The sequence below is a fragment of the Pristis pectinata genome, chromosome 28 (assembly GCF_009764475.1).
Source record: "Pristis pectinata isolate sPriPec2 chromosome 28, sPriPec2.1.pri, whole genome shotgun sequence".
In the NCBI taxonomy this organism is placed as follows: Eukaryota; Metazoa; Chordata; class Chondrichthyes; order Rhinopristiformes; family Pristidae; genus Pristis; species Pristis pectinata.
In genome coordinates, this window is record NC_067432.1 from 14,917,314 (window position 1) to 14,943,161 (window position 25,848).

Here is a 25,848-nt window from a genome sequence, read left to right on the forward strand (position 1 = left end):
TCACAATATTTATTTAGGTGACTTAAATACATTTAGAATTACTGCATGCAGATATAAATACAATAGTATTGCAGAAAGCATCTACAAACAATTCTGTAACATTGTCATTATATACTTAAAAAAGGATCAATTTATTTTCTACTACCTGCTTGCTCTTTTCAATCCTTCATAGGCCAACCAGAGTTCCCCATCTTCATTTAACTGTTCCATGTCCTCTGGAGAAAGCCTTAAATGAAACATAATTTTACAAGTATATAATACAAATTATTTTGCCATATTTAACCACGTTGTTAATCAAACATATGAAGAATACAAGTCTTTAATGTTTTCTTTGAACATACGAGCGTAAATCTGATTCCTTCCTCACTGCCTGACTGAATAGTGACCTGTACCATCCTTCTTCTCTACAAACTACTTAATAATTATTACTTGCACAGATTTTTAGTCACTCTCAATCACTCTGATTTTTTTTCTCTTCAATGCATTGCTTCCAATTATTATTTTATCCTTGAAAGCACAACCTGCATTTGTGTTTCAAAAATTAATGTTAGAATTAAAAGGCAACTATCACATGCAGGAGGATTTCTTATGCAAGAAAGATTAACTATAGAAAGAATTATTCTCTTCCAGTTATTAGAAACCAGGTGTAACCATATAGAATTACAGTAATTTGTACAACAGGGCCAAGGTTATTTTAATAATCATAAAAGTACCAGTTTTGCTGTCATCTTAATTCTTATTTTATTGATTTCTTTATAAACCATTTTTATGTTGGCCTTTTATTTGGTAATATGCCGTTCATTAAAGTGCTTCTGAAACTATTTCTCCATCACCTGTATTTTAATGCTCCAATTTTCTCTGTAATCCCAGCCTTTCAAAAATCAAGAAGGGCTCTCTGACTACCCAGAAAGAAAGAGATAGACCAGAAGGTGAGAACCTAGAATGGAATACACTCACGTTATGACAGGCTTGCAGCATTTTTCTAAGACTGCTGGTTTTGCTTTTTGAACAGTTACTTCCGATTGTAGGCTTTCTGGCTTAAATAAGACCCTGAAGTTTCTATGGAGTAGAATTGTTTTCAATGGTACTGATCTGAGGCATCATGTTGAGAAGTGCTGTAAGCAAAGGCTGTGTGTGTTTACCAATTTCATTGTAGACAGGACATAAAAATTAAGGGTGTAGTGTATAGATCACTAAAATCTTCCTGTAGTGTACAGATCATTAAAAATAAAAGTGAAGCTAATAGATAAATAACCTACAAAAAACTAAAGTAACACACAATTACTGACATTTTTTGAAGGAGGTTCTCTCATATTAATAATGGGCTCTTGAAAATTAACATTCAAATACACTCATGTTTATACTGACTTGTAGCACTTTCTGAGATGGTGCTGGAGTTAAGGCATCATAGTTTATCATATCACATGTACCCAAAGATGTGATACCGACTGAAGAGTACCCTAGTGAGTGATATTTGAGAATATCTGCATGTCACCTAACAGGGCGGTTTTATTATCCTGCCAACGAATCATTTTGTTTTATTTGCTGTGGGTGTTTACGATGAGCAGCAGCAGATGGTACGATTTGAACTGACGTGTTGTTCTGCCACTAATTTCATTTGGGGGTGAGTCCAAGTTTTACATCACTGCATATTAAAAGAAAGTACTGTTTAGCACAAACACCATCTCTGTCAGTTCTCAGATCTTCACACTACTTCAGTAACACAAGTGTTAATAGTTGGTGATTCTGCCAACTAAGTATGAAAATTCATACCTCTTTCGTAACTCTTCTCCCTCTAAACCTCCAAGGAGCTGCTGCGTAATTTCTTCCATTTTTTCTGTGAAATTGTAAAATGTTTGTACAGTTTTACAAAACTGATCAAGTTTGCAAAGGCATATAATATCGCATGCTGCATTTTGTATTCCCAAATTTACTGAACGATTAGAAGCAGGATAGACTGAATATTACCAACATAATTCCAACCACGTGCATTCACCTGAAAATCACAACAATATGAAGTTCTACTGCTATTTCATCCTTCTATTTCAAAATTTGGCACAACATAATCTTAAAGAGAAATTCTAGGTTCCAGAAAACTTTAGTTAGCTGCCTTTATGTTAGATTTTGGAAGTGTTATTGTCACTCAGCCATTGTGCACTGTAGCTAATCCCAGCTGGCTGGGAGAAGAAATATTTACTGTGCACATCTCACGAGTTATATGCGACCCACAAATTAGCATGAAGCAACAATAAGACACCCCAATGTCCAAATTCAATAGAGATTAAAGATAACTAACACACCAAATGCTTGGCACTGATTCATTTTCACAGTAGAGGGAAATAAAATTAATACATTGTACATTGAATTGTCAGTTGTTTACCGCCATGGAGAAATTGTTTGCTGTATATCATTAGCACGTGATCCAGAGTGCTGATCAAGTCGAAAGCAAAATAATGATCAGTAAAAATACAACTCACTTTCTTTTTAATCTTCACTGCTTTCTAATGCCTTCACATCCTTCTAATAGTGAGGCAACCAGAATTGAACAATACTCCAGTTGAGCCTGGACCAGTATTTTACAAAAATTCAGCATGATCTCCCTTCTTTTATACTCTGTGCTTTCATTGATAAAGTCCAGAAGTTGTGTCTGTCATATTAAATGCTGTCTCAGCCCGCCTTGCCACATTCAATGAAGTGTGTGCCCAGACCTTAGTGCTCCTACACCCCTTTTAGAAGAGTATCCTTTATTCTAAGTCGCCTCACAGCTCCAGGAACCTAGGTTCGATGCTGACCTTGGGTGCTACCTGCGTGGAGTTTGCACATTCCTCCTGTGACTGACTGCATGGATTCCTGCAAGTGTACCAGTTTCCGCCCACGTCCCAAAAGGCATGCTGGTTGGTAGGTTAATTGGCCAATGTAAATTGACCGTAGTGCAGATGAGTGTCAGGAGAAGTGGGGAGAGTTGATGAGCATGTAGATTACAGGGAAATAGGTGGGGGAATGGAATTGAACCAGCATAGACTTGATGAGCTGAACGTTGTAAGGAAATACAAGGAAAAAGCTCTCCCATGTAAACGTGAGGACTAATTTCAATTTTAGAAGAGGCTTGAAACAGACGGCACCACGTTAGTTGATTGACACACATACTGATCCATTAACTTCAGTGGGAAAACAATAGACAGAGGGCACCTGATGCAACAGCCCAGACAATAGTTAAAGCTAATGCCTTAGCTTCTCCATGATGTCAACCAACATAGGAAAATCCTTTGAAAAAGGCATCGGGCAGTTCCTTCATGATTTAATGGATAAATACGCATAAATAACAAGCCATGCAGTTGGTCTGCGATTGTATATCCACTGGGTCCTTACCAAGCACCTCAAAGTCTCAAAAGAAAAGATGGTAACTGATGATTTACAGCAAATATTATTTCAGGCTAAACACATCACTAAATATACAAATGATAAATAAATATGTACATATACTTAGAATGATTGCACCAGAAGTATAACAGGTGAAACAGAACAAATTATAAAGTCATCGGGTCAGGATGCACCTGGCTTTGGCCACCAATTCAGCAGAGATCATTGGCAATGTTTTCCCGGCAGCTCATCTCGTCTCTGAATTCCACGCTCACAATAAGGGCGAGGATGTTCTTCAGGTTTGGCCTTACACCAGCCATGCATGGTGTTAAGATGAGCAATCTCTTTCATTTTAACAAGATAATTAGAGGCATAGAGCAAGTGGACAGTCAGAGACTTTTTCCCAAGGCAACAATGGCAAACATGAGGAAGATACAAGGGGGATATCAGGGGCAAGTTTTTTTTAAAAAACACAGAGAGTGGTGGGTGTATGGAACACACTACCAGCAGAGGTTGTGGGGGCAGATACATTAGGGACATTTAAGAGACTCTTAGATAGACACATGAATGATAGAGAGATGGAGGGCTATGTGGGAGGGAAGGGTTAGGTAGATCTTAAGAGCAGGATAAAATGTCAGCACAACATTGTGGGCCAAAGGGCCTGTACTGTGCTGTAATGTTCTATGTTCAACAGGGTTGATGACCTTGCTTAATAAAGGTAAGTCTGGTCAGTGGATTGTTAATTTTACTTTGTGTTTCTCATTCATTTCTAGGAGCTTAAAATATTTCTACATATGTTTTTATTTTGCACTGGTAATTAGTTAAATCTATTTGAATTGCTGTTGATCAGAGATGTTTTAAATTAGTTAAAACAGCCTTTGACTGTGGCAAGCTTCCAAATGGCTACCGGAGCGTTCTGATTGCAGGGCCTCGGGATCCATCATCCAAGGTCTTGTCTCCACTCAAAGACCCACTTAGCCCCATCCCTCTGCTCTTTCTCCATCACATTGATGGCTTTATCGGTACTGCTTCTTGCACTTATACAGAACTCAAAAATTTCATCACTTTTGCTGCCAACATGTTCTCATTTTCACATGGTCCATATCTTACACTTCTCTTCCTTGACACTTCTCTCTCCATCTCGGGATAGGCAAGTGATCAGTATCCATTTAAATCTCACCAATTTCCACAACTATATCCTTATTTCCTCTCACCCCGTCTCTCATAAGGACTCCATTCTGTTCTCCCATTTACTGTCTAACTATTATAATAGAGGGATATGTGTCAAACACAGACAAATGGGACTAGCTCAGGTAGACAACTTAGCTGGCCGTGCTGTGCAACTCTATCATATCTGCTCTGATGACTAACTTTCTATACCAGTGCCTTTAAAACATTTTCCTTTATCCTCAAATGTGGCTTCTCTTCCACCATAGTCGACATGGCTCTCAATTGCTTCTCTTCTATTTCCCACATTTCTGCTCTCACCCTCTCTTCCCAGCCAGCACATCAACAGGTCTCCCCTGTCCTTATCTTCCACATTCAATGGATTAGTCTCCATAAATTTCTGCCACCTCCAATGAGATGACACAACCAGACAGATCTTCTCCTCTCCCCTCTAGTTTCAGCACTGCAAACAGACCATTCCCTCTGCAATTTCCTGGTTCATTCTTTGATCTCCACCACCCGCTCTCCACTTCACAGCACTTTGCCCTGCAATCACAGGAGATGCAACGCCTGCCATTTTACCCATTTCCTTCTCACCATCCATGATCCAAACAGCAATTTACTTGCAGTTCTTCTAATTAATGTATTACATTTAGTCCTCTGCATTACTATGTGGTCTCCTCTACTTTGGAGGAACCAAACACAAGTTTGGTGCTAGAACATCTCCATGTGGTCTGCAAGCACGTCCTGAGCTTCCAGTTACATCACTTTAATTCCATGTCCCTCTTGGACTCTGTGCCATTGGCCTCCTACATTGTTCCAATGATGCCCAATGCAAGCTTGGGGAACACAACATTGAATTTAACAATTTTAGGTAACCGCACTTATTTTTCACTCTATCTTCCCCCATTCTTTTTTTCTTTGAAAAGGTATTTCTTCATCGGTAGATCAGTCTGCACTCGATCACAGACATTCTCTCTGATAACTCCACCCCTCCCTCTCTCTACAATTTCAAACACACTTGTTTTCTCACTTTTCCAGTTCTGACGAAGAGCCTTTGACCTGAAACGTCAATTCTGGTTTTCTCCCCACTGATGCTGCTTGAGCTGCTATGTGCTTCCAGTTCTTCCTATTTCTGTTTCTTATAGAAGTTGTGTGTTCAATGCTCAGCAGCTGCTGCATTTGCTGATTTCATGCGAAATCACCATTACCTGTCTTTGGAATGATTCTTACAGGAAATAACAAGAAATGAAAGAGAACTTGGACATGTGCATGTTCCAGTTTTCCAAAATTTTGCTAATCCCATTCTGAAAAGTGGCATTTGCAAAGAGCAACCCAAGCCCCAAGTATGATTGAACATTTCCAGCAATGTTTTCTAGAGTAGTCAGTATACACTGGGCTTAATCACAGAGAGACCTAAACCAGTCTTACCTCTCATTTCTTTTCTTTGATTTTGCAGGCACATTTCTAAACCTTGTTTCTTCAGTTCAAGTGTTGCAATGTCCCCTTTAAGTTTAGGAATGATCTGTGAATATATGATTTATTTATTAATTTATATACAGATCATATTTAGCTCTGATGGTCAGCCACCATCAGGTGCAACTTGATAACTGAACTAAAATGACTGAAATGGATATCTAACAATGTGATATGTCCTTTAATTGCATATGATGGTAAACAGGTCACTCTTGTCAGCACATGACATTTATTTGTGCATTGTTCCATAGTACAGGGATTCTCACACCCAGAGGAGACAAAAAGTTACCTTCTTTTGCCAGGCTTTTACGCTGGGTCTCCCAGCCTCCCTAGATTGCAAGACCTCCCTCCTGGAAAATGTTCTGTTGACCAGGACTTCGATCCCTTTGACTCTTTGAGTCAATATGGGAGCTCTATCCCTCTCCCTGCAGCCCCTCTCTCCTCCCTGCCAATCACAGAGTGTCCTCCTGCATGGAGAGTGTGCCTTTAAAGGCTGATGCCCCTCTGTTATGGCTACACTAAACTAAATTTGGGATCTGCGTTGGCACAGGTTTCTGGATGCAAAGCACCCTTATGCTGTACATAATTTGGGCCAACCTACCAATATTTTACAGATGGATCTTACTTGGCAAGAGTGCTAAATGCAACAATGTTTTCATACTATATAAAGGGGTCCAATCCAATTTTCAGGTCAAGGTGCTTATTAAACATACTAGTGCTTCATTAGTCAGCTGTGCCATTTCCTTCCGTAAACTCTCATTTGCCAGATACTCTTCCTGAATCTTCTCCTGCAATTGAATTCTTTCCTCTTGCAGAAGTTTTATTTCATCATTCAGAGCCTCTATCTGATTCCCATAGTCCTCCTTCTGGATTTGAAAATTGTGCTCCAATTTCCTTAAAGGAATAGAACAGAAAGAATACAATTAGTACCTCACAGTTGTAACAGAGTTCTTTTCTCATGCATTTGTCTATTACGTACTTCATTAAAATTTAAAGCAAACAATGAGGTCAGTCATCCCTTTATACCAGTGCTGGGCGAAACTGGACTTTAGATTAATTCCGCTTCTCAGCTCTTGGTCAAAGATCATCAAAGTTCCTCACCATCCGGGCCATGCCATCTTCTCGCAGCTACCATCGAGCAGGAGGTACAGAAGCCTGAAGTCCCACATCACCAGTTTCAGGAACAGCTACTTCCCTTCAACCATTCAGTTCTTGAACCAACCGGCACAACCCTAATCACTACAGTTTAGCCACACTATAACCACATTGATCACTTTGCACTAAAATGGACTTTTTTTTGTTCTAATTGTGTTCTTTCTTGTAAAAATTGTGCTTAATTTATGTTTTTCTTGTGAATGCTGCTTATATAATGCTACATACCTGTGATGCTGCTGCAAGTAAATTTCTCATTGCACCTGTGAACACATGTACTTGTGCATATGACAATAAACTCGACTCTGACTTTCCTTGGTCCATGGTCTTTTAGGTGTCTCCACTCCAAGTGGTTGTGGAGATACTCTGTAAACTGAAGTGGGAACTTGTGCCTCCGCCACCCTTTCAGGCAGTTAGTTCCAGACCTCCACTATTCAGAGAGAAATAATTCTATATCTTTCATTTCCATTAACTTGCTAAAGGCAGCAAACAGGTATTGATAACACAGATTGATTTCAGGAAACAACAGCAGTACATTTCTTTCCTAAATGGAGTCTCTCCATTCTATTAGTTATTACTTGCTGCTTATGATAGTTAGCAACCATGTAGCCAGGATCTAGGCAAAAACCTCCAATGCAAGCAGAAAATGCTAGAAACACTCAGAGGGTTAGGCGGCATTTATAGACAGTGAAACAGAGTTAATGTTCCAGGTCAAAACCTCTTCAACATTTTGAACTGAACCATTAACTCTGTTTCTTTGTCAGCTGCCTGAACGTTTCCAGTATTCCCCGACTTCATTTCAGATTTCCAAGGTAATTTTCAAAAAATAACTAAATGTCCAAAATGTATTTGTGATTTTTGGAAATAATGAGGTCACACAATGATAATACCAAGATTTAAAGGCTTCTACAATAAAAATAATGATATTGAGAGAAAAATATAATCGAGCTTGTTGCATTATTCTGCAACAAATCCCCTTCACCTTTCACCTTTGTAAGTGAATGGAAAAATATTAACATTTCTAGAATTGGAAGAGATAATGGAAGCACTGAGAGTGCCGTTTTATAACAAAATTAAGCACGGCCAAGACTGTTCATGAGATCCATGCGATATTTCCCAAAATGAACAGCTAGGTATCTTATACCCACTGGCATCACCCATATTAAAAAAAATAGCAGAAACAGCAGGGGAAAAAAAAGCAATCTCTCCAAAGTGTAATTTCTTTTTAATAGAATAATATTTGGATTGTTCTCCGTGCTGTCAGATGCTGTACTGTGAAAAGAAAATAACTGAAACATTACACAGAATTTAGAAAACTGGTGTTGACAAGACAGACAGGATTTTTCACCTCCTTGGAGCTATATAGTTGCAAATTTCACAAAGGATTATAACAAATTATGATGCTGGAAAACAGGAAATTTTGCCTCTTTTTATTCATGATTTGGCCAATGTTTCGGTCTGATGATCAAGGGATCATGTCTGGGTTTGTAAGTGGGATCTGAATCCTGGGAATATGTTTAGGAATGGGGTTTTACTGTCCTTGATATTATGATAGGCCTTGAATTCCTTGACTAATTTTCCCAAGGAGGAAATGAAGATTTTTGAGCCACTACAGTTATATCAGGAATAATCAAGATGCACTCAAATAGTTCTAAAAACTGAAGAAACAAAGGACTGCAGATGCCGGAATCTAGATGAAAAACTCAGTGATGCTGGAGGAACTCAGCAGGCCAGGCAGCATCCGTGGAGAAAAGCAGGTGGTCAACATTTTGGGCCCTGAAGAAGGGTCCTGACCCGAAACTTTGACCGACTGTTTTTCTCCACAGATGCTGCCTGGCCTGCTGAGTTCCTCCAGTTCTAAAAACTACCTTTATCCAAAAGAATAAATTAAGTAGTGAATTTGTCTATAACAAATACAAGTTGATAAGAAGCTCTCTACTCTTTCCAAACTAAAACCACCATCTTTGTTTCTCCACGTGCGAAGATATTGCTGGTGGATTTGTTAATTGTTCATTGACGTCACCAAATCTTTAAGCAGCTCAATGTTCTTTGAAATTTTCTTGAAAGTCCTCTTCTTTTGAAACTAAGCTTTACTTTCTTTAGTCCAATATCTGCTTGTCTTTTTAAATTGTAGCTCTGTGAAAAACTTAGATAATTTTTTTTTCCATTTTAAAAGGTACTACATAAATTCAAAATGTTGCTATTGTTGTTCTGTAACCATCTTAAACTATTAAAGGACAGTGTTGCTTTCTAAGTGGCAGCCTCATTTTCAATGGGCATCCATATAAATAGTTGCAGTGATGTTAGCAGGTTCAAGTAGTTCCTTAATTCAATGATTGCTATAAACCCACAGATGTGCATGATGTAGTTTACCTTCCAGCAGATACGATGCTTACTTCAGTTGAAGCATTCACAGGGTTTAACATGGAATTCAAACTAATCTGCTGAAGGAGAAGGCTATTACTGTATCTCAGCCTGTTTTAACCGTCGTAAAAAGAATAGTAATCCTTCGGAGACTTGTAGCTTTACCAGTAACATTTTGCAGTGTGTCAATGTATCAGCAGCTTTGGTTCATAATACCTGACTGCTTTGAAACAAACTGGGCATAAATATGCAGCAACTTGTTAGCATACAAATCTGCACATGTAACAAAATACCTTTCTGTAGTTGAACTCATAATATTATTGCTTTTACATGATCCTATAATAGCAAATACTGTAATATTCTTTTAAAAAATGAGGAATATGCACTGGATGTGAATATATATATCCTTGGAACCAAGACTATGATGATGTACTCCTTGTTTAGCTTATCATTTCAATTATCCTTCTAGTTTAATGCTGAGAAAAACCCAATTTTTACTTGGAAAGCAGAAGCAGGATGCAATACAAATGTGATCTTTCTGTACCTTCTTTGACGTTCTTCCCTTTCTAAATCGTCAAGATGCTGCTGCGCAATTTGTTCCATTTTTTCTGTGAACAAATAGAAATGATCAAATATTCATTGCGCTAAATTTCTTCCATAACTGACACATTGGTCCTTTCCAGTCAGCAGTTTCAATCATCAGTATTGATCACTGTAATCACTGTACAGACTTGAAGCCTGACTGGATCAGGGAAAGAAATTTCCCACATTTTCAATGTTACTGCAGGAACTTCATAAAAACGATTGCACTGATTTGCTTCAGTTTTCTCTTCTGACTGAAAATTCCCACTCTGAGACTTCTTTCATAATCCAAACCAACTTTACACAGCAGCAATAACTACACCGTCAGAGATTATGTCAAAAATGGTTGGTATCTTAGTGCAGGTAGACAGATAAAGAGTCTGATGCAATATTAAAAAAGATTTTCAAAGCCATCTCATACACATTCATTTCAAGATGGATTTTAATATAATTTTCTACAATTGGAATGGGCACTGTTCACTAGTAATGGGCCTTTTTGGTGGCCTGTGTTTCCCATACTTTTCACGAAGGCAATCATCACGGCAGTGGTAGTGTATACGGCAGGCACAGCAGTGCAGCGGTTAACGTAACGCTTTACAGTGCCAGAGACCCGGGTTCAATTCCTGCCACTGTCTGTAAAGAGTTTGTATGTCCTCCCCGAGTCTGTGTGGGTTTCTTCTGGGTGCTCCGGTTTCCTCCCACATTCCAAAGATGTACAGGTTAGGAAGTTGTGGGCATGCTATGTTGATGCCGGAAGTGTGGCGACACTTGCGGGCTGCCCCCAGACCATTCTACTCAAAAGATGCATTTCATTGTGTGTTTCAATGTACATGTGACTAATAAAGATATCTTATCTTGTCTTATTAAAAATATACGCACACTCTGAAGAGACGTAGTCAATGTTTGTAGGTTTATCCTCATTGTGTCTATCAAGGTGGTAAATTCTGACTGGCTTCTAAGGTATAATCAGTACAGCAGAGTCCCAGCCAAGCCAAGTCACACAGACTTACCAAATAAAAAGGCAGCAGATAGAAAAACCTATTCAACACACATCAATGCATCATTTTGCTCAATCAATCATCAAATCCACCAACTCCACAACTTTGCTCATCTCTACCTCTCTCACTGCTCACCTGCTGCTGAAAGCCCCATCATGCCCAATACCTCCAAACTGGACTACTTCCACCTGTCCCAGCTGGTACCCTCTGCAAACACAAGGTGCTGCTTAAATTTACTCTAAGTGTCATTCACTTCATCATTCCATGGTCCCAGATTGGGAACACCTCCATTTAAAAGTTGTTTTCAAATCCTTCCTTGATCTCAGCCCTCCTAGTTTCTGTAACCACATCCATCGCTGACACCCTTCAAGATATTCTCTCTTCCAGTGAAGACCTCGAGTCACCTCCATTTTAATCATTTTCTACCTCCCAGGGCCAGCAGTTAACTGGCGTGGAAGGCTGCAGTTCAGTCCGAGCTTGACAATCTCAAGTTTGCTCAGGTAAGTATGCAAGCCCACGGTTGTGTGTGCGTCTATTGGCTTTCAGGTGGAAGATTGTGGCCATTGTTTTCACTCCTCAGATCAACACAATGAATCCAATTCATTTAATGGCTTTTTTGTAATTTAATTTTCTTACATTAGTGTAACCATGCAACCTAAATCCCAGAAGTCAGGGAGGTCTAGAACTCAGCATAATCAGATTTTGAAATTGCCTCCATCAGTGAAGCATACCAGGATTTTTGCTGATTGCAATACTCATCTGCTGTGACATCAGACTCTAGTGTCCAATAACCAACCACCTTCCCCCAGGTAGTCTCCTTTAAATTCACATTGCTGTATATTGCAACCAAACTCACTCCTCCATTCCCTGCCAGCTGCCGATCATCTCCGACTATCCATTGGCTGCCACTTCACCCCCTTCTCCCTCAAGATCTCTGCCACCCTCTTCACCGTTTGGTCTTCCTCCCCAATCTCCCATACAGACCCTAGACATCACCCTGCCCCCCAAGTGAGCACTCTCCACATGCCACCTGCTCCCCACACACCAACTGTGAACCACACCCTCCTGTGATGGCAGGAAATCATTGAGGAAAGACTCCCGTACATACTTAAGTATACAAGACCAGTCCAAGTTTGCACCATGACAGAATATCATGACCTGCGGCATTGCACGAAACAAGCACGACCCCTCTATATACCACCATCTTTAACACCCTTTTACCCATTCTACCATTTTTTAGGCCAGTATATTTTGCACCACAACCTTTTATGCTCTTGATTAACAATTTCAGATTTAAAAATAGCACTTGCTTTTATTGGGAAAGTTCCAAACTTCCAACATCCTTTGCACGTACAAGTAGTTTCTAACTTCGCTCTTGAGAGGTTTGTCTCAACTTTTTAAGACTCTCCTCCTTCATCCTGGACTGACCAATCAAGCCCCCAGGACCAACCCTCCCACTGCCCCTGAAATCTCCAGACCCCAGCTCCGTTCAAGAGCCCCAACTTGATTCGCTGATCCATTCGAGTCCCAACTCCCCAAATCATCCTTGAGCCACTGATCCCCTAATCATTGACACCCCAATGGGAGGCCTGATCTCCACAGCAACCCTAGCCCCAATCCACCACCCAAAGTACCAATCACCAGTCTGCTGACATTCACTGGCTCTCATTGCTGGTAATCCCTCCAAAATCCTTTTCCCTTCATGTGTTACAAGTCATCCAGCAGTTCCTGGCAATGTAACATTTGTAGAGTTTGCCCTTCAAAATCTACTTGTACAAAAAAAAGCATACTTTTGATTTCTTGGGTCTGTTCCTGGTGTTGCTGCTTCAACTTCTCATTTTGGGCCTGTAGCGATAAAGTTTCCTTTCGAAGTTCTGACAATGTCTGCGGGAATTAGAAAATGAAATAAAGAATGAAGCTGATCTGAGAGTATCTTTGAGGAAAATGTAAGGTTCAGTCCTTCCCTCTACTTCTCCTTCAAAATAGTTGGTCAATAATTTCAATTCTATGCCGTTCCACAAGAAGTACTACCTGCTCCGTTTTCGCCTTGCTCTTCTTCATTTGGTCCTCAATGAATTTCTTTTGCGTCATTGTTTTTTTTAACTCTTCCTCAATTTTCTGAAATTTACCCGTATCAGCAGAGTGAAGTGTAGACAGAGAAGTCAAACGTTCCAGCAATCCTTTGTTCTCTTTGCTCTGGTATAGAACAACAAATACAGATTCACATATATTCAAAGATTATTTTGATCTATACTAATAACTTAATCACAGTGAACATAGAACTTTACAGCACAGGAACAGGCCCTTCAGCCCATAATGTTGTGCCAAACAAATTAAACTAGTAAGTAAACACCTAACTAATCCCTTCTACGTACACAATGTTCATATCCCTCCATACTCTGCACACTCACGTGCCTATCTAAGAGCTTGTTAAACGCCTCTATCGTATTTGCCTCCACCACCACCCCTGGCAGTGCATTCCAGGCATCCACCATTCTCTGTGTAAAAAAAAACTTGCCCCACACATCTGTTTTGAACTTACCCCCTCTCACCTTAAATGCATGCCCTCTAGTATTGGACATTTTGAACTTGGGAAAAAGATACTGGCTGTCTACTCTACCTATCCTTCTCATAATCTTATAAACTTTTGTCAGGTCTCCCTTAGCCTTTGCCACTCCAGAGAAAATAACCCAAGTTTGTCCAACCTCCCCTTAAAGCACATGCACTCTAATCCAGGCAGCATCCTGGTAAACCTCTTCAGCACCCTCTACAAAGCCTCCACATCCTTCCTGTAATGGGGCGACCAGAATTGAATGCAATACTCCAGATGCGGCATAACTAGAGTTTTATAAAGCTGCAAAACAACTTCCTGACTCGAACTCAATGCCTCGACTAATAAAGGCAAGCATGTCATACGCCTTCTTTACCACCCTATCAATCTGTGCATCCCATGCATCAAGCTAGGAGGAAACAAACCAATTCAATTTTTTTAAATATTGTATTTAAACCATTTTAAGCTTGATTGAACCATTTTAAGACATAATTGGCTTAGCATAACATTCCAAAATATGGTTTTCTAAATTTTCTATATGAATCACATGATAATTCTTAACTAGGATAACTGAGATAAATAGAAATTGGTAATTTACTCACAATAAAATGAGGTGTATAGTACATCAGAAGTGATATTGCTATTATAACTTATCCATTGAATCAACCACTTGCAGGCCAGAGATGAATACAACTCAGTGTCATCACCACCCCTGGCAAGTTCTGGCTCTTTGGACTGCTCCATAAGCTCATGAGATCCATGCACCCAGTTGACCCTCACCCCTCCAACTTCCAACTCCATCACAACTTCGACTCTCACCACCTTCCCCCCCCCACCCCAAATTTCCCTCCTGCTCAGTTTCCTGCACCCCTCCTCTTCATTGACCTCCCTGCAGCAGCCTTCGGAGAATTCCCTTTAACTGTGTTGACCTATTTTCCACAGATGTAAAGGGAACAAAAATGTCCTAATTCAACATTTTTTCTTGTGACTTCAAATTTATCATTCAAACTGGATTTGTCTCTTTTACCTTGTTCACCTCCACAACTTTCTGGTTTCCTTCTCTCTACCAGTCCCCCTACTCTGCAATTTACAACATGCTTGCTTTCTAACTTTGCCTAACTTTGATGAAAGGTCAGTGAACATTCTTAGTGGGCGTCAACATTATCTCATTCTCTCTCCACAGATGCTGCCTGACCTGCTGACTATTTCCAGTATTTTCTGTTTTTTTACGTCAACACTGGCAGGTAAATTTCAACAATTTTACTACATAGAAAATGGCATTTGCAATTCCTTTATCAGTTTATAAAAGCTGCAGAAAATTCCTTCTTCTCTTTCTGCAGTCTCTTGGGATTGTGGCTGATGAGGCCAGCATGGGAACTGCAGACTCTTCCATGGACAGGGCAGGTGATGACTGACAGGGTGGGTGAGTGGATAGTTTGTGAGGTGGTGTGCTCCTTCCATTGCTCATGCAGAGTCCTGTGCGCTCCCAATGCACAGCCCCAAGATTAGCAATACCATCCTGAATCTTTCTTCTCCACTTGGAGTGGTCCTGGGCCAGAGATTCCCAGAAGTTATCGGGTTGTATTTCTTCAAGGAAGCCTTGTGCACAACTTGAATGTTTTTCTTTGTCCACCTTGTAATCTCCCCCACAATGGAACTTGGAATAGACTGTCTGTACGGGAGTCTGAAGTCAAGCATGCAAGCAATATGGTCTGCTCAACATCTGCTGACTGAGAGTAATTAGGGCCTCAGTACTGGGGATGTTGGCCTGAGAGTTTCTAATCCAGGAATGCCTCATACTTGTGGTTAATTAGCTCCTTAATTGCCTAGTCATTCTAATTAAACCAATCCAGGTTCCCCTTGGTGGATTTCAGGGTAACCCATAAAAGTGTGAACACTTTGTGGCACTTGCATGCTTGGAATCAACGGGTTGTCCATTAGGTGATTCCTTAGAAGACCTGCCTTTGTGGGGTGTTCAGGACATCTAATACCAAGCTGGTCTCAAAACTACCAAGCATACCGCATCTAAGCCTTGTTCAGTTAGGGTTTGGAAGTTCAAGCTTTTCAGAAATACATTACTTAATTCACTAGAAATTTGCTTATTTTCCAGATGGCTGACAGATTTGTAACTTACCTGCTCCTCCAGTTTTTTGTGGAGCTGCTTGACACGAAATGAGAGCTGGATGTTCAAAACAAAACGCCGTATACTTTGGTACCTGCGTCTTACCAACCAAGCACGGACATGCTTTTGAATTACTAATGCTTTCTGATCCTTCACCATCTATAACAAATGTTTAACAAAGTTAGGATCCTCTATCGTGGCCTATATTAGTAATGGAGTAAAAAACCTATTCTGCTGGTTGCTTATATCAAAAAAACTAAATATAAAGAGCAATTATATTTTATTATTTCTCAGGTGCTATACTATCAAGGAATTCCATCATATTCATGCTTGGGTTATTGCTAAATTATAGAGGCATGGCTTTTCTGCTGAACATATTGTCTATTAATTGACTCTTGCCTTGGTTTTGGCACCATTACCATCTTTAAAATTCTTCCAACAACTCCTTTACTGTTGTATACGGAATTAATTTCATAACCTTTTGAAATAACCAGTGTTACAGTTACACAGTTTTCCAGGCATTTGATTACTCTTTACTTCAACCCTTTTATGCCGGATCTATCTTTGACATGGTTCTTTTGTGCTTGTAGTTAGCGTCTGCCATTTTGTCACAATGTTGTTGCTTAACAATGCTCTTATTTTGGCATTGATTGAGTTACATTTTTGCTGGTTTTAGTCTTACCTTATTGTACTGTCTTCTGGCAAGCCAGCCACGGGTGTGCGATTGGATTGTGACAGTGGCCACCAGAACGAGCTGGTAAAGACGACACACCATAAATCGCCGCCAGTGTTTCTGGATGATGACTGCTGCCCATGCTTGCTTTAGGGTAGTGGCATTCAATACATGTCTTAAATTAAACAAACATATCAATCAATTACCCAATAAATAAACCATATGCAATTATTCTGTCTAATTCATGACATGAAATTGCATCGTAATCCATCAGATGAAGTCCAATGCACAGCAAAGTAACTGTTAACTTCTGTCCTTCAAGAACAAAATGCAAGCTACACAATGTTTGCTTATCCAAAAAGGGTGTGATGCAACTTTATCCAATGTAATCTTTATTTCCATAAGGAAGATACCCCAAAATTAATGTATTAATAAGTAAATTCCACAGTAGGAAATGGTCAACTTAATAAATAGACATAAAAGAATCTATTTTGTTTTTGTTCCTTTTAAGATTGGGAAAGGGCACAGAATCTTTACTTTGTGGCTGGCATGAAAATGAGATTATTAATTCCACAATTTGATACCAGGTAAAGATTATAGATAACATGGAGGGTGAATTTCCACAGTGTTCCTGTTTTGATACATGACACACAGATGCGGGAATCTATTGAGAATCTTACTGCAGTCACATTTCCGATTTTAAAATGCGTAACAGCTAAAGAGATATTTCCAAAAGGATTGGTGCATTGTATCAGTGGAGAAGCAAACTTTATCCCCACTTCATATATTTAAACATCAGAAGAATGACCAGACTGTTGGCTAAGTATATTTGCTGATACCACTAAACCTTCAAAATCCACAGAAATTAAACTTTTTAAAGAGGATTGGACTTGTCATTCATGCCTCTGAAACACTAACAGTTAGTGGATTCAGAATCTCAAACTCTGATGCAGACTTGCCCCAGTAAACCTCATTAGATGCAAAAAAATTATACATTTCTAAAATGTAAATTTAACAGTAAGATTACACTAAACCTGCTTATGTGGGAAACTAAATGCATAACTAGGCCACCCATAGCAGTTGCACAAACTGTGGTATGGTAAATAAATTGTAACATATAGCTGAATTTACCATGATTAAACACAAAAATGAACAGTGGTACATCAATCTTTTAACACTGAGTGGTGTTGATATCATGGCATCTTTATTTCCATCTAGTATTACTACGTTGGAATAACAGTCCACTGCATTTTCATGGAACAAAGGGACAGATATTCTATGGCTCCAAAATTGCTATCCGACTGCCCTTGGGTCACACTGCTTGTTTCAATGTGAACTCGAGTGCAGTCTTCCAAATGGGGGCCCAGCTCCTAGCACATCATTGTGGCCCAGTCCAGCACAGCACAGGGGCTGTCCGTCCATCTACGTTGCAGCACTCAGAGTGGCTTTGACAGCTGGCAAGGGGCCTGGCAGGCAGTGCTGTCACCATCACTGAATGTTTGCAATGTCTTGACATTCTATCAGTGACATGTTGGACACGGCAAAAATTAAACAAGATAAAAATATGCATGCACAAGCATAAACACACATACACACACACACACAACTATTTTACATATTTTTAAAGAATAGTCATAGAGCTATACAGCTTGGAAACAGGACATTCAGCCCAACTTCTCTGTGCTGACCACGATGTCTATCTGGCTTAGTCCCATTTGCCAGCATTGACTCATTTCCCTTGAAACCTTTCCTATCCATGTAACTGAACAAATAACTTTCAAATGTCATAATTGTACCCTCTTCTACCACTTCCTCTGGCAGCTTGTTCCATATACTCACCACCCACTGCAAGCAGCTTCACTTCTTTTTCTCCTGGCAGCCAATGTCATCCATACATTAGAATGGGGACTTATTCGCTTGGGTGTGGGCCTGGTTTAACCTGATACAGGTTCTGCTGGCAGATTGCCTAGCCTGGAAGGTGGGAAGCCTGCAGTAGATCCTGCTGCTCCTCTGGACACCATGACCATACAGGGATTAGCTCACAATCTACTGTATCTCAATTCTTAACTACAGCATTTGACCTTATTTCCACCCGACCTGCTGAGTTCCTCCAGCATTTTGTGTGCGTTGACCTTATTTCAATTGTACTTTATTACCAATAAAATACTTAACATCCCGAGAATGTTAAAAATGCTAGGATTTGCCAAAATATATGGGGTATACTGCAGTTTCATTGCATTTTTAAGCATTCTTTTTCTTATTTGTGATCGTTTTATAAAACAATGCAATGAACTGCAGTGTTCCAAGAGAAGTTCCTACCGTATGGCACGCTGTCCACGCACATACTGTTGAATGACAGCAGTGGCTCGTTTGAGCTCAAGGAATTTTTTCCGCTGAATCCAGCAGCGCAGATTTTTCTGTATGGTAACAGAAGCTGCCCTAAGTCTATCTGCTCGCAGTTTCTCCAGGTAGGCCACTTGCCCTGCTCGGAAGAAAATCTTTGTTTTACCAAAGTGATATTGGTTTGGATCCTGCAGGAAACAAAAGAATTATTATTCACTAAAGTAACATAACAAAACTAAGGCCCAAAAGGCTTGGATTACAGAGTTTTCTTATTGAATGATAGAAACAGAGAAGGAGTGGGTCATGCACAGTATTGCAGTCAAAGCACATGCACTCTAACTGGACCAGGCACCAATCTCACAAGCCTTTTGCACCCTCAAGTTGGGCAGCAAGGTGTCTGTGGTAGCTAGGCCTCAGGTGTAGCATCAAGGCCTCGCCTTGGAATGCTCTGATAAGCTGAGGACAAATTTTGAAATAATTGAAAACATCAAATAATTTAAAAAAAACTTCCCATCCTTTTTTCCTGCAAGCCCTGCGATGAAACCCCTAGGTTTCTGATTGCACCTTGGGTTAGACCTGGAGTGGGAGCTAAGAGTTAATTTCTTAGTCTAAATACTTCAGAGTCACAGGCTAGGCTCTGCCACTGGTCTCCAGTGGCGCAGCGAAGTGACAGAAGCAAATGATTTCCACGTTCAACAGCACATGTACAAAGTACAAGTATACGGAAGTTTCTGACTGGAACTGGGATTCCAACCAGCAGGATTCACCCCATCAGGTTCAATCATTTTATGCATCCTTCCAGGAAGTGATCTCACATTTTTGTTTGTGGAGCTTCTCCAAACCATACCCAAGGATCACTTCTTAAAGTACAACAGGGGCAGAAATTCATCTTCTGCTGTAGGAGCTAAATGCAGAGTCTGGCACACTGAAGTCCATATTTGAAATCCGGTACAAATTAAATCAATGGAGCTACATTTCAGAAGTGGAGTTCAGTGAACATACATCATGCATTTAACGCACACTCACAGGACTAATTTTGGGGCCAATACATTCCTCTCAATGGAGCAAAAGAAAATGTCGCCTATTGTTATACAATTTACCTCACATACTGCTGTGTCACAATAATTTTCTTGAACATGTATAGCAGAGGAAGAAAGAAGACAGTGTGTTACATTACAGTATTAACTTCAGCAGGCTTCAGTTATATATTGCTTTGAACATATCATAATTCTGATACTTAGTTGATTAAGGAAAAAAAAAAATCAGGTGTTAACAATTGCAGAGGTTAAGGCTAGGTTGGAAGACAGTAATTTAATTGCACTCCCTTAACATACTGACCTGAATTAAGCGTTGCAAGACCTCTTTGCAAATCTGTTTTTTGTCATTTATTGCCAAGTCGTGTTGTGACATCAAGATACGGTAACGGCTGAAAAACTCAAAATAAGTCCATCTGAAAATGAAAAATTAATATTTATGTTTTGCAGTGCCTTCTTCAACCTCATTCTGCAATGACAGAATGACAAAACCTGATGTTCACCTGGAAGGATAACTCTGTGCACTGATCCTAATAGTTTCCAGAACACCACAGGCTCTCAGCTGCTGAACAACCCTCTTTGAATCGTATCTAAAATCAGAAGTTACAATATTAAACTTGAAAGTTATCAACACAATATTTTACTTGGGTGTTATTATCACATAATATTTTCATTTTGGAAGTAACATTAAGAATGCAAAAAAACTTACTCAAATGGGAGTTTAGAATCATTTGGCTTAATACATCGCACATAGTGAGGTGTTGTGGCATTGAGGGTCTCCATGAGCAAATGCAGAGAATTACGGAACTGTAATTAACAACATTTCAGCAGGATTAGAAAGCCAAACTTTTCTTTCAACACAGAACAGTGGAATACTGACATTGTCCCCAATGGACCAAAAGTTAAGTCTTGGAGTTTAATGGATGCAAAAGGTATTTCCAGATTCTGTAGGTAAATACAAATCTAAGCATTAGTTCTTTTGAAAAGTAACAATTCTTGAATGTTTAGCTTTTTTCAAGTGATATCTGTTTCCAAGTCATATTCTGCTTAATGCATCCAAAATTGCGGTCTGTCCTTCCTCCCAAGTTGAGTCTTTCTGGCTAGTTCTACAGTAATCCACTAAAATAGCCAGGCTTACTACATTATGCTTCAAAACCATGTGATTTTTTTTGTATCTTTACCATAAAGGATTACTGGAAGGCTTGCCTGAGATTTGTGGATGTACATGATGTCCATCATGGAATATTGACTTGCAGAAGGGCCTGCATGGCTTGCTCTGTGGATTTGGTCCTTAAACTCTCCAGTTCCTTGCACTGCTGCTTCTGTACCTCCCCTGCTTCCTAAAACACTAACAAACTATTTTTTCTTTTGAAGCAACTCTTGCAAAGGAATGTGGTTACACTATTTTGGGCAGTGTTTCAAAACTACTGAAATGAGATCTAAATGACCCACTTGGTGGAAGAAGCAATTACTCAAATTTCTTTATCAAGCTCTTCTATTTTAAATGCTTCCTAATAGATCTCTAACCCCTTTTGCTTGGACAAAGTTCCAATTTACTTTATCTCCAAGTAAATCCTGTTCCCTAGTAAACCCTCAATACAGTATCGAATTTTTGGAAAAATTGCAGCTGATGCCAAAACACATTTCATAAAGGTTGAGCTTTGTAAATAGGGATATCTATTTTAAAAAAATCATAATTTGCTTAACAATTTCCCTTACAATTTTGTTAATCTAACTGTACTTTTTTCATGTCTGTGTTTTTACTTGCAGGAGGCCATTCAGCCTATTGAGTATGTGCTGGCTCTCAAAGCACAGGAACAGGCCACTCAGCCCATGATGTCTGTGCTGAGCTTGATCCCAAGTTAAACTAACCCCTCCTGCCTGTACATGATCCATATCCCTTCATTCCCTGCATATTCACTTGCCGATATAAAAGCCTCTTGAATGCCACTATCATAGCTGATTCCACCAATATCCCTGGCAGCACATTCCAGGCACCTACCACTCTCTTTGTAAAAACAAAACTGGCCCCACACACACCCTTTAAACTTACCCCCTCTCACTTTAAAGCTATGCCCTCTTGTATTCAACATTTCTACCCAGGGAAAAAGATTCTGGCTATCTACCCCATCTATGCCTGTCATAATTTTATAAACTTCTATTCAGGTTTCTCCTCAGCCTCCAACGCTCCAGAGAAAACAATCCAAGTTTGTCGAACCTCTCCTTATAGCTAATACCCTCTAATCCAGGTATCATCCTGGTAAACCTCTCCTGAACCCTCTCTAAAGCCTCCACATCCTTCCTGTAATAGGGCGATCAGAACTGCATGCAATGCTCAATGTGCGACCTAAGCAAAGTTTTCTCCAACCGCCATATGTCTTCCTGACTCTTATACTCTGTGCCCTCAACGATGAAGGCAAGCATGCTATACGCCTTATTTACCACTCCACCTACTTGCATTGCCACTTTCAGGGAGGTATGGACTTGGACCCCAAACTCACGTTAGAAGATCTTACTGCAGAAAATGATCCCCTACATAACTGTACCTTACTGCCAACTGTTGTCCGGTGTTGCTTGTTGAAGGATTTAAACCCTGGTCTTGCAGCTCTGACCTTAATGTTTGCATTCAGGCTTCCTGTGGATGATTCGTTGTCTTGAAAGAAATCAGCTAGTAGTTGGAACTGTGTAATTAAAAAAAAGCACATAAACTACATTCATTGCAATACATTTAGGTTTTCCATGCTGCAATTCCATGCTCCTGGACTTAGTTTTATCGCGTTGTCTTCACGTATTCTTGCCCATTTTGTTTGGAAGATCTACTTCAATGCTTTTGACAAGTGTTTGCTACAATTCCCATGTCCACTGATTGTGTCCTCTCTCCTTTACTATGTGCCACAAGTACCATTCACCCTCCAAACCTTCATTTGATGATCATCACTCAAGCGTGAAGCTTGACAATTATGTACCAGAAAGCTTTGATCCTTTGCTTACTCAGTGCCCACACATGTACACAATTCCAACAATGCAGCTTTAGAAACTGGGCAATTTCAGTTACACAAAATAGGAGTACTGTGACCAGGTGCATTTTGCTTCTGGAACATAGGGCAGCTAACTTGGTACGGATCATCAGAGGAGCCGGAAGCTTTTTAAAATCTTCCCCCCGTTGAGAGCTTGTTTTCTCCAGTTGCCACAGCCAGATCAGCAGAGGGGAGGAGTCAGCATCTTTTAAAAAGTTGTTTCTGATTGGCTGAGTTGCCACACACTTTTGCCAATAAAAAGGTAGGACCAAGTGGTGTGGCCATTTTGGAGCAGCCATTCGGAGAGTGGGCCAGTGTAGGCGTGAGGAGCTGAGGCTTTGGTGAGGAGCAGGTAAGAGTCAGGTAAGGTTTTCATTTTCCTGTTAATTTGTGACCTTTGACAGTGTAGACAAAATGACAATGGAATGCTCCTCCTGCAAGATGTGGGGAGTCAGGGAACCTCATGGTCTCCCTGATGACCGAGCTCCTGACAGACCGGGTGAAGGAACTGGAACTGGAGTTGGATGTACTCGGAATCATCTGGGATTCCGAGGATAACATAGATGAGAGGTTTAGTGAGGCAGTCACACCTCAGGTGCAGGCTACAGATAGATGGGTGACCACCAGGAGAAGTAAGGGGAGTAGGCAGACAGTGCAGGGTTCCCCGTGGCCATTCCCCTAACAGGTATAGCTCTTTGAATACTGTTTAGGGGATGACCTTTCAGAGGCCAGCATCAGTACCTGGGTCAGTGGCACCATGCCCGGCTCTGAGGCAAAGAAGGGAAGGGTGAAGTCAGGGAGAGCAATACTGATAGGGGCTCGATAGTAAGGGGTACAGATAGGTGTTTGTGTTGCTGCAATTGAAACTCCAGGATGGTGTGTTGCCTCCCTGGTGCCAGGGTCAGGGGTGTCTTGCAGCAGGTACAGGACATTCTGAGAGGGGAGGGTGAGCAGCCAGAGATCGTGGTCCATACAGGTATGAATGGCATAGGCAGGAGTAGGGATGAAGAAGTCCTGCAAAAATGATTTTAGGGAGTTAGGTAGAAAGTTATAAAGCAGGACTTCCAAGGTTGTAATCTCAGGATTACTACCCGTGCCACATGCTAGTGAGGTGAGAAATAGATACCTAGTGCAGTTCAATACGTGGCTAAGGAGCTGGTACAGGGGGGAGGGCTTCAGATTTGTGGATCACTAGGCTCTCTTCTGGGGCAGGAGGGACCTGTACAAACAAGACTGTTTGCATCTGAACTGGAGGGAACCAATATCCTCGTTTGCTAGTGCTACTTTGGAGGGGTTTAAACTAGAGTGGCAGGGGATGGGAACCAGGGCATGAGGTGGTAGGATTGAGGGCAAGGAAGATGGTGTGACAAGTAAGATGGAAAGGAAGGACAGCAAGGGGCAGGTGAATAAACACGGTGGGACTGACAGGCTAAAATGTGTTTAGTTCAACGCTAGGAGTACTATGGATAAGGAGGATGAACTTAGATCCTGGATCAGTACATGGAATTACAATGTTGTTGCCATTACAGAGACCTGGATGCGTGAGGGACAGGACTGGCTACTTAACGTTCCTGAGTTTTGTTTTGTATGTGATACAGAGGGGGGTTAAAAGAGGTGGAGGGGTTGCACTCCTGATCAGGGAGAACGTCACAGCAGCACTCGGAGGACATGCTGGAGGGCTCATCCACAAGGCAGTTTGGGTGGAGCTCAGAAATAGGATGGGTGCAGTTACACTGGAGTTATACCACAGGCCTCCCAATAGCCACTGAGAGGTGGAGGAACAGATATGTAGACAGATTATGGAAAGGTGCAGAAACAACAGGGATGTTATAGTGGGGGACTTCAACTTCCCCAGTATTGACTGGAACTTCCTTACTACAAGAAGCTTAGACGGGGTGGGATTTCTTCAGTGAATCCAAGAGGGGTTCTTGAAACAGCATAGGGAGAGTCCAACTAGAGGAGAAAACATACTGGACCTGGTTTCTGGAAATGTGCCATGCCAGATGACAGACCTGATAGTGGGTGAATGTGGTAAAGACGACTTATGGCAATGCTTGCTCTCATTAAGTAGGGGTGTTGAGTATAAGAGTAAGGAACTCGTGCTGGATGTATATTAAAACTTTAGTCAGACCTCACTTGGAGTATTGTGTGCAGTTCTGGTCACCCCATTATAAGAAGGATGTGGAAAAGGTGCAGAAGAGGTTTACCAGGATGCTGCCTAGGTTAGAAGGTGAGCTACAAAGACAGGTTGGACAAACTTTGGTTATTCTCCCTGGAGCGGTGGAGGCTGAGGGGAGACCTGACAGAGGTTTTTAAAATCGAGAGGCATAAATAGGGTAGAGAGTCAGAATCTTTTCCCCAGGGTAGAAACGTCAAACACCAGAGGATATGCTTGTAAGGTTAGAGGGAGGAAATTTAAAGGTGACGTGAAGGGCAAGTTTTTAAAAAAAAATGCCAAGAGTGGTGGGTACCCGCAATGGATTACCAGAGGTAGTACCGGGATCAGGCAGTTTGGTAGAATTTAAGAGGCTTTTAGTTAGACACATGAATATGAAAGGAATGGAGGGAAATGGATGGTAAACAGGAGGAGGACATTTAGTATAAATCAGCATCAAGATTGGCACAACATCATGGGCTGAATGGCCTGTCCAATGCTGTGCTGTTCTATGTAAACCTGGGGATTTCTGTTGAGTACAGTCCAGAAGTTCTGGCTTTGTCTGGGAACCACTTGAGAACTGATGGAAAGTTTGGTCTGCTTGAACTGCAAATAATTTTACTAAGCTTTTCGTCTGCATGACTTGAAATGGTGTTTCCACAAGTCTGTATCCTGTAGAAATTCCTCTGTGCACAAGGCTACTTAACTAGTGGACATTCTTGAGGCAGGCCAACTTCTTGCTTCCTGGTGATAGTTTATTACCCTCACATAAACCCAAATCCACATATATTGGGGGTTAAAATTTCTCCCTTTTAGCTATTGCATCCTGTAACTATATTTATTTTGGTGAGCAC

At 40.7% G+C, this 25,848-nt stretch overlaps 1 protein-coding gene across 2 annotated transcripts in view; it reads right to left on the reverse strand.

Annotated features, from left to right (window-relative positions):
• myo5c (myosin VC) overlaps positions 1–25,848 on the reverse strand; it is an 84,990-nt gene that overhangs the window by 21,502 nt on the left and 37,640 nt on the right. For both annotated transcript variants that reach the window (XM_052040422.1, XM_052040423.1), the window contains exons 15-28: positions 22,369–22,503; positions 20,532–20,629; positions 20,326–20,412; positions 20,127–20,238; positions 18,765–18,976; positions 16,455–16,620; positions 15,785–15,931; positions 13,131–13,295; positions 12,890–12,983; positions 10,064–10,127; positions 6,717–6,897; positions 5,959–6,052; positions 1,774–1,837; positions 146–226 (exon numbers count right to left, since the gene is read on the reverse strand). In XM_052040422.1, coding sequence (XP_051896382.1) covers positions 146–226; positions 1,774–1,837; positions 5,959–6,052; positions 6,717–6,897; positions 10,064–10,127; positions 12,890–12,983; positions 13,131–13,295; positions 15,785–15,931; positions 16,455–16,620; positions 18,765–18,976; positions 20,127–20,238; positions 20,326–20,412; positions 20,532–20,629; positions 22,369–22,503 — 1,700 coding nt within the window. The remainder of the gene's footprint in view (positions 1–145; positions 227–1,773; positions 1,838–5,958; positions 6,053–6,716; positions 6,898–10,063; positions 10,128–12,889; positions 12,984–13,130; positions 13,296–15,784; positions 15,932–16,454; positions 16,621–18,764; positions 18,977–20,126; positions 20,239–20,325; positions 20,413–20,531; positions 20,630–22,368; positions 22,504–25,848) is intronic.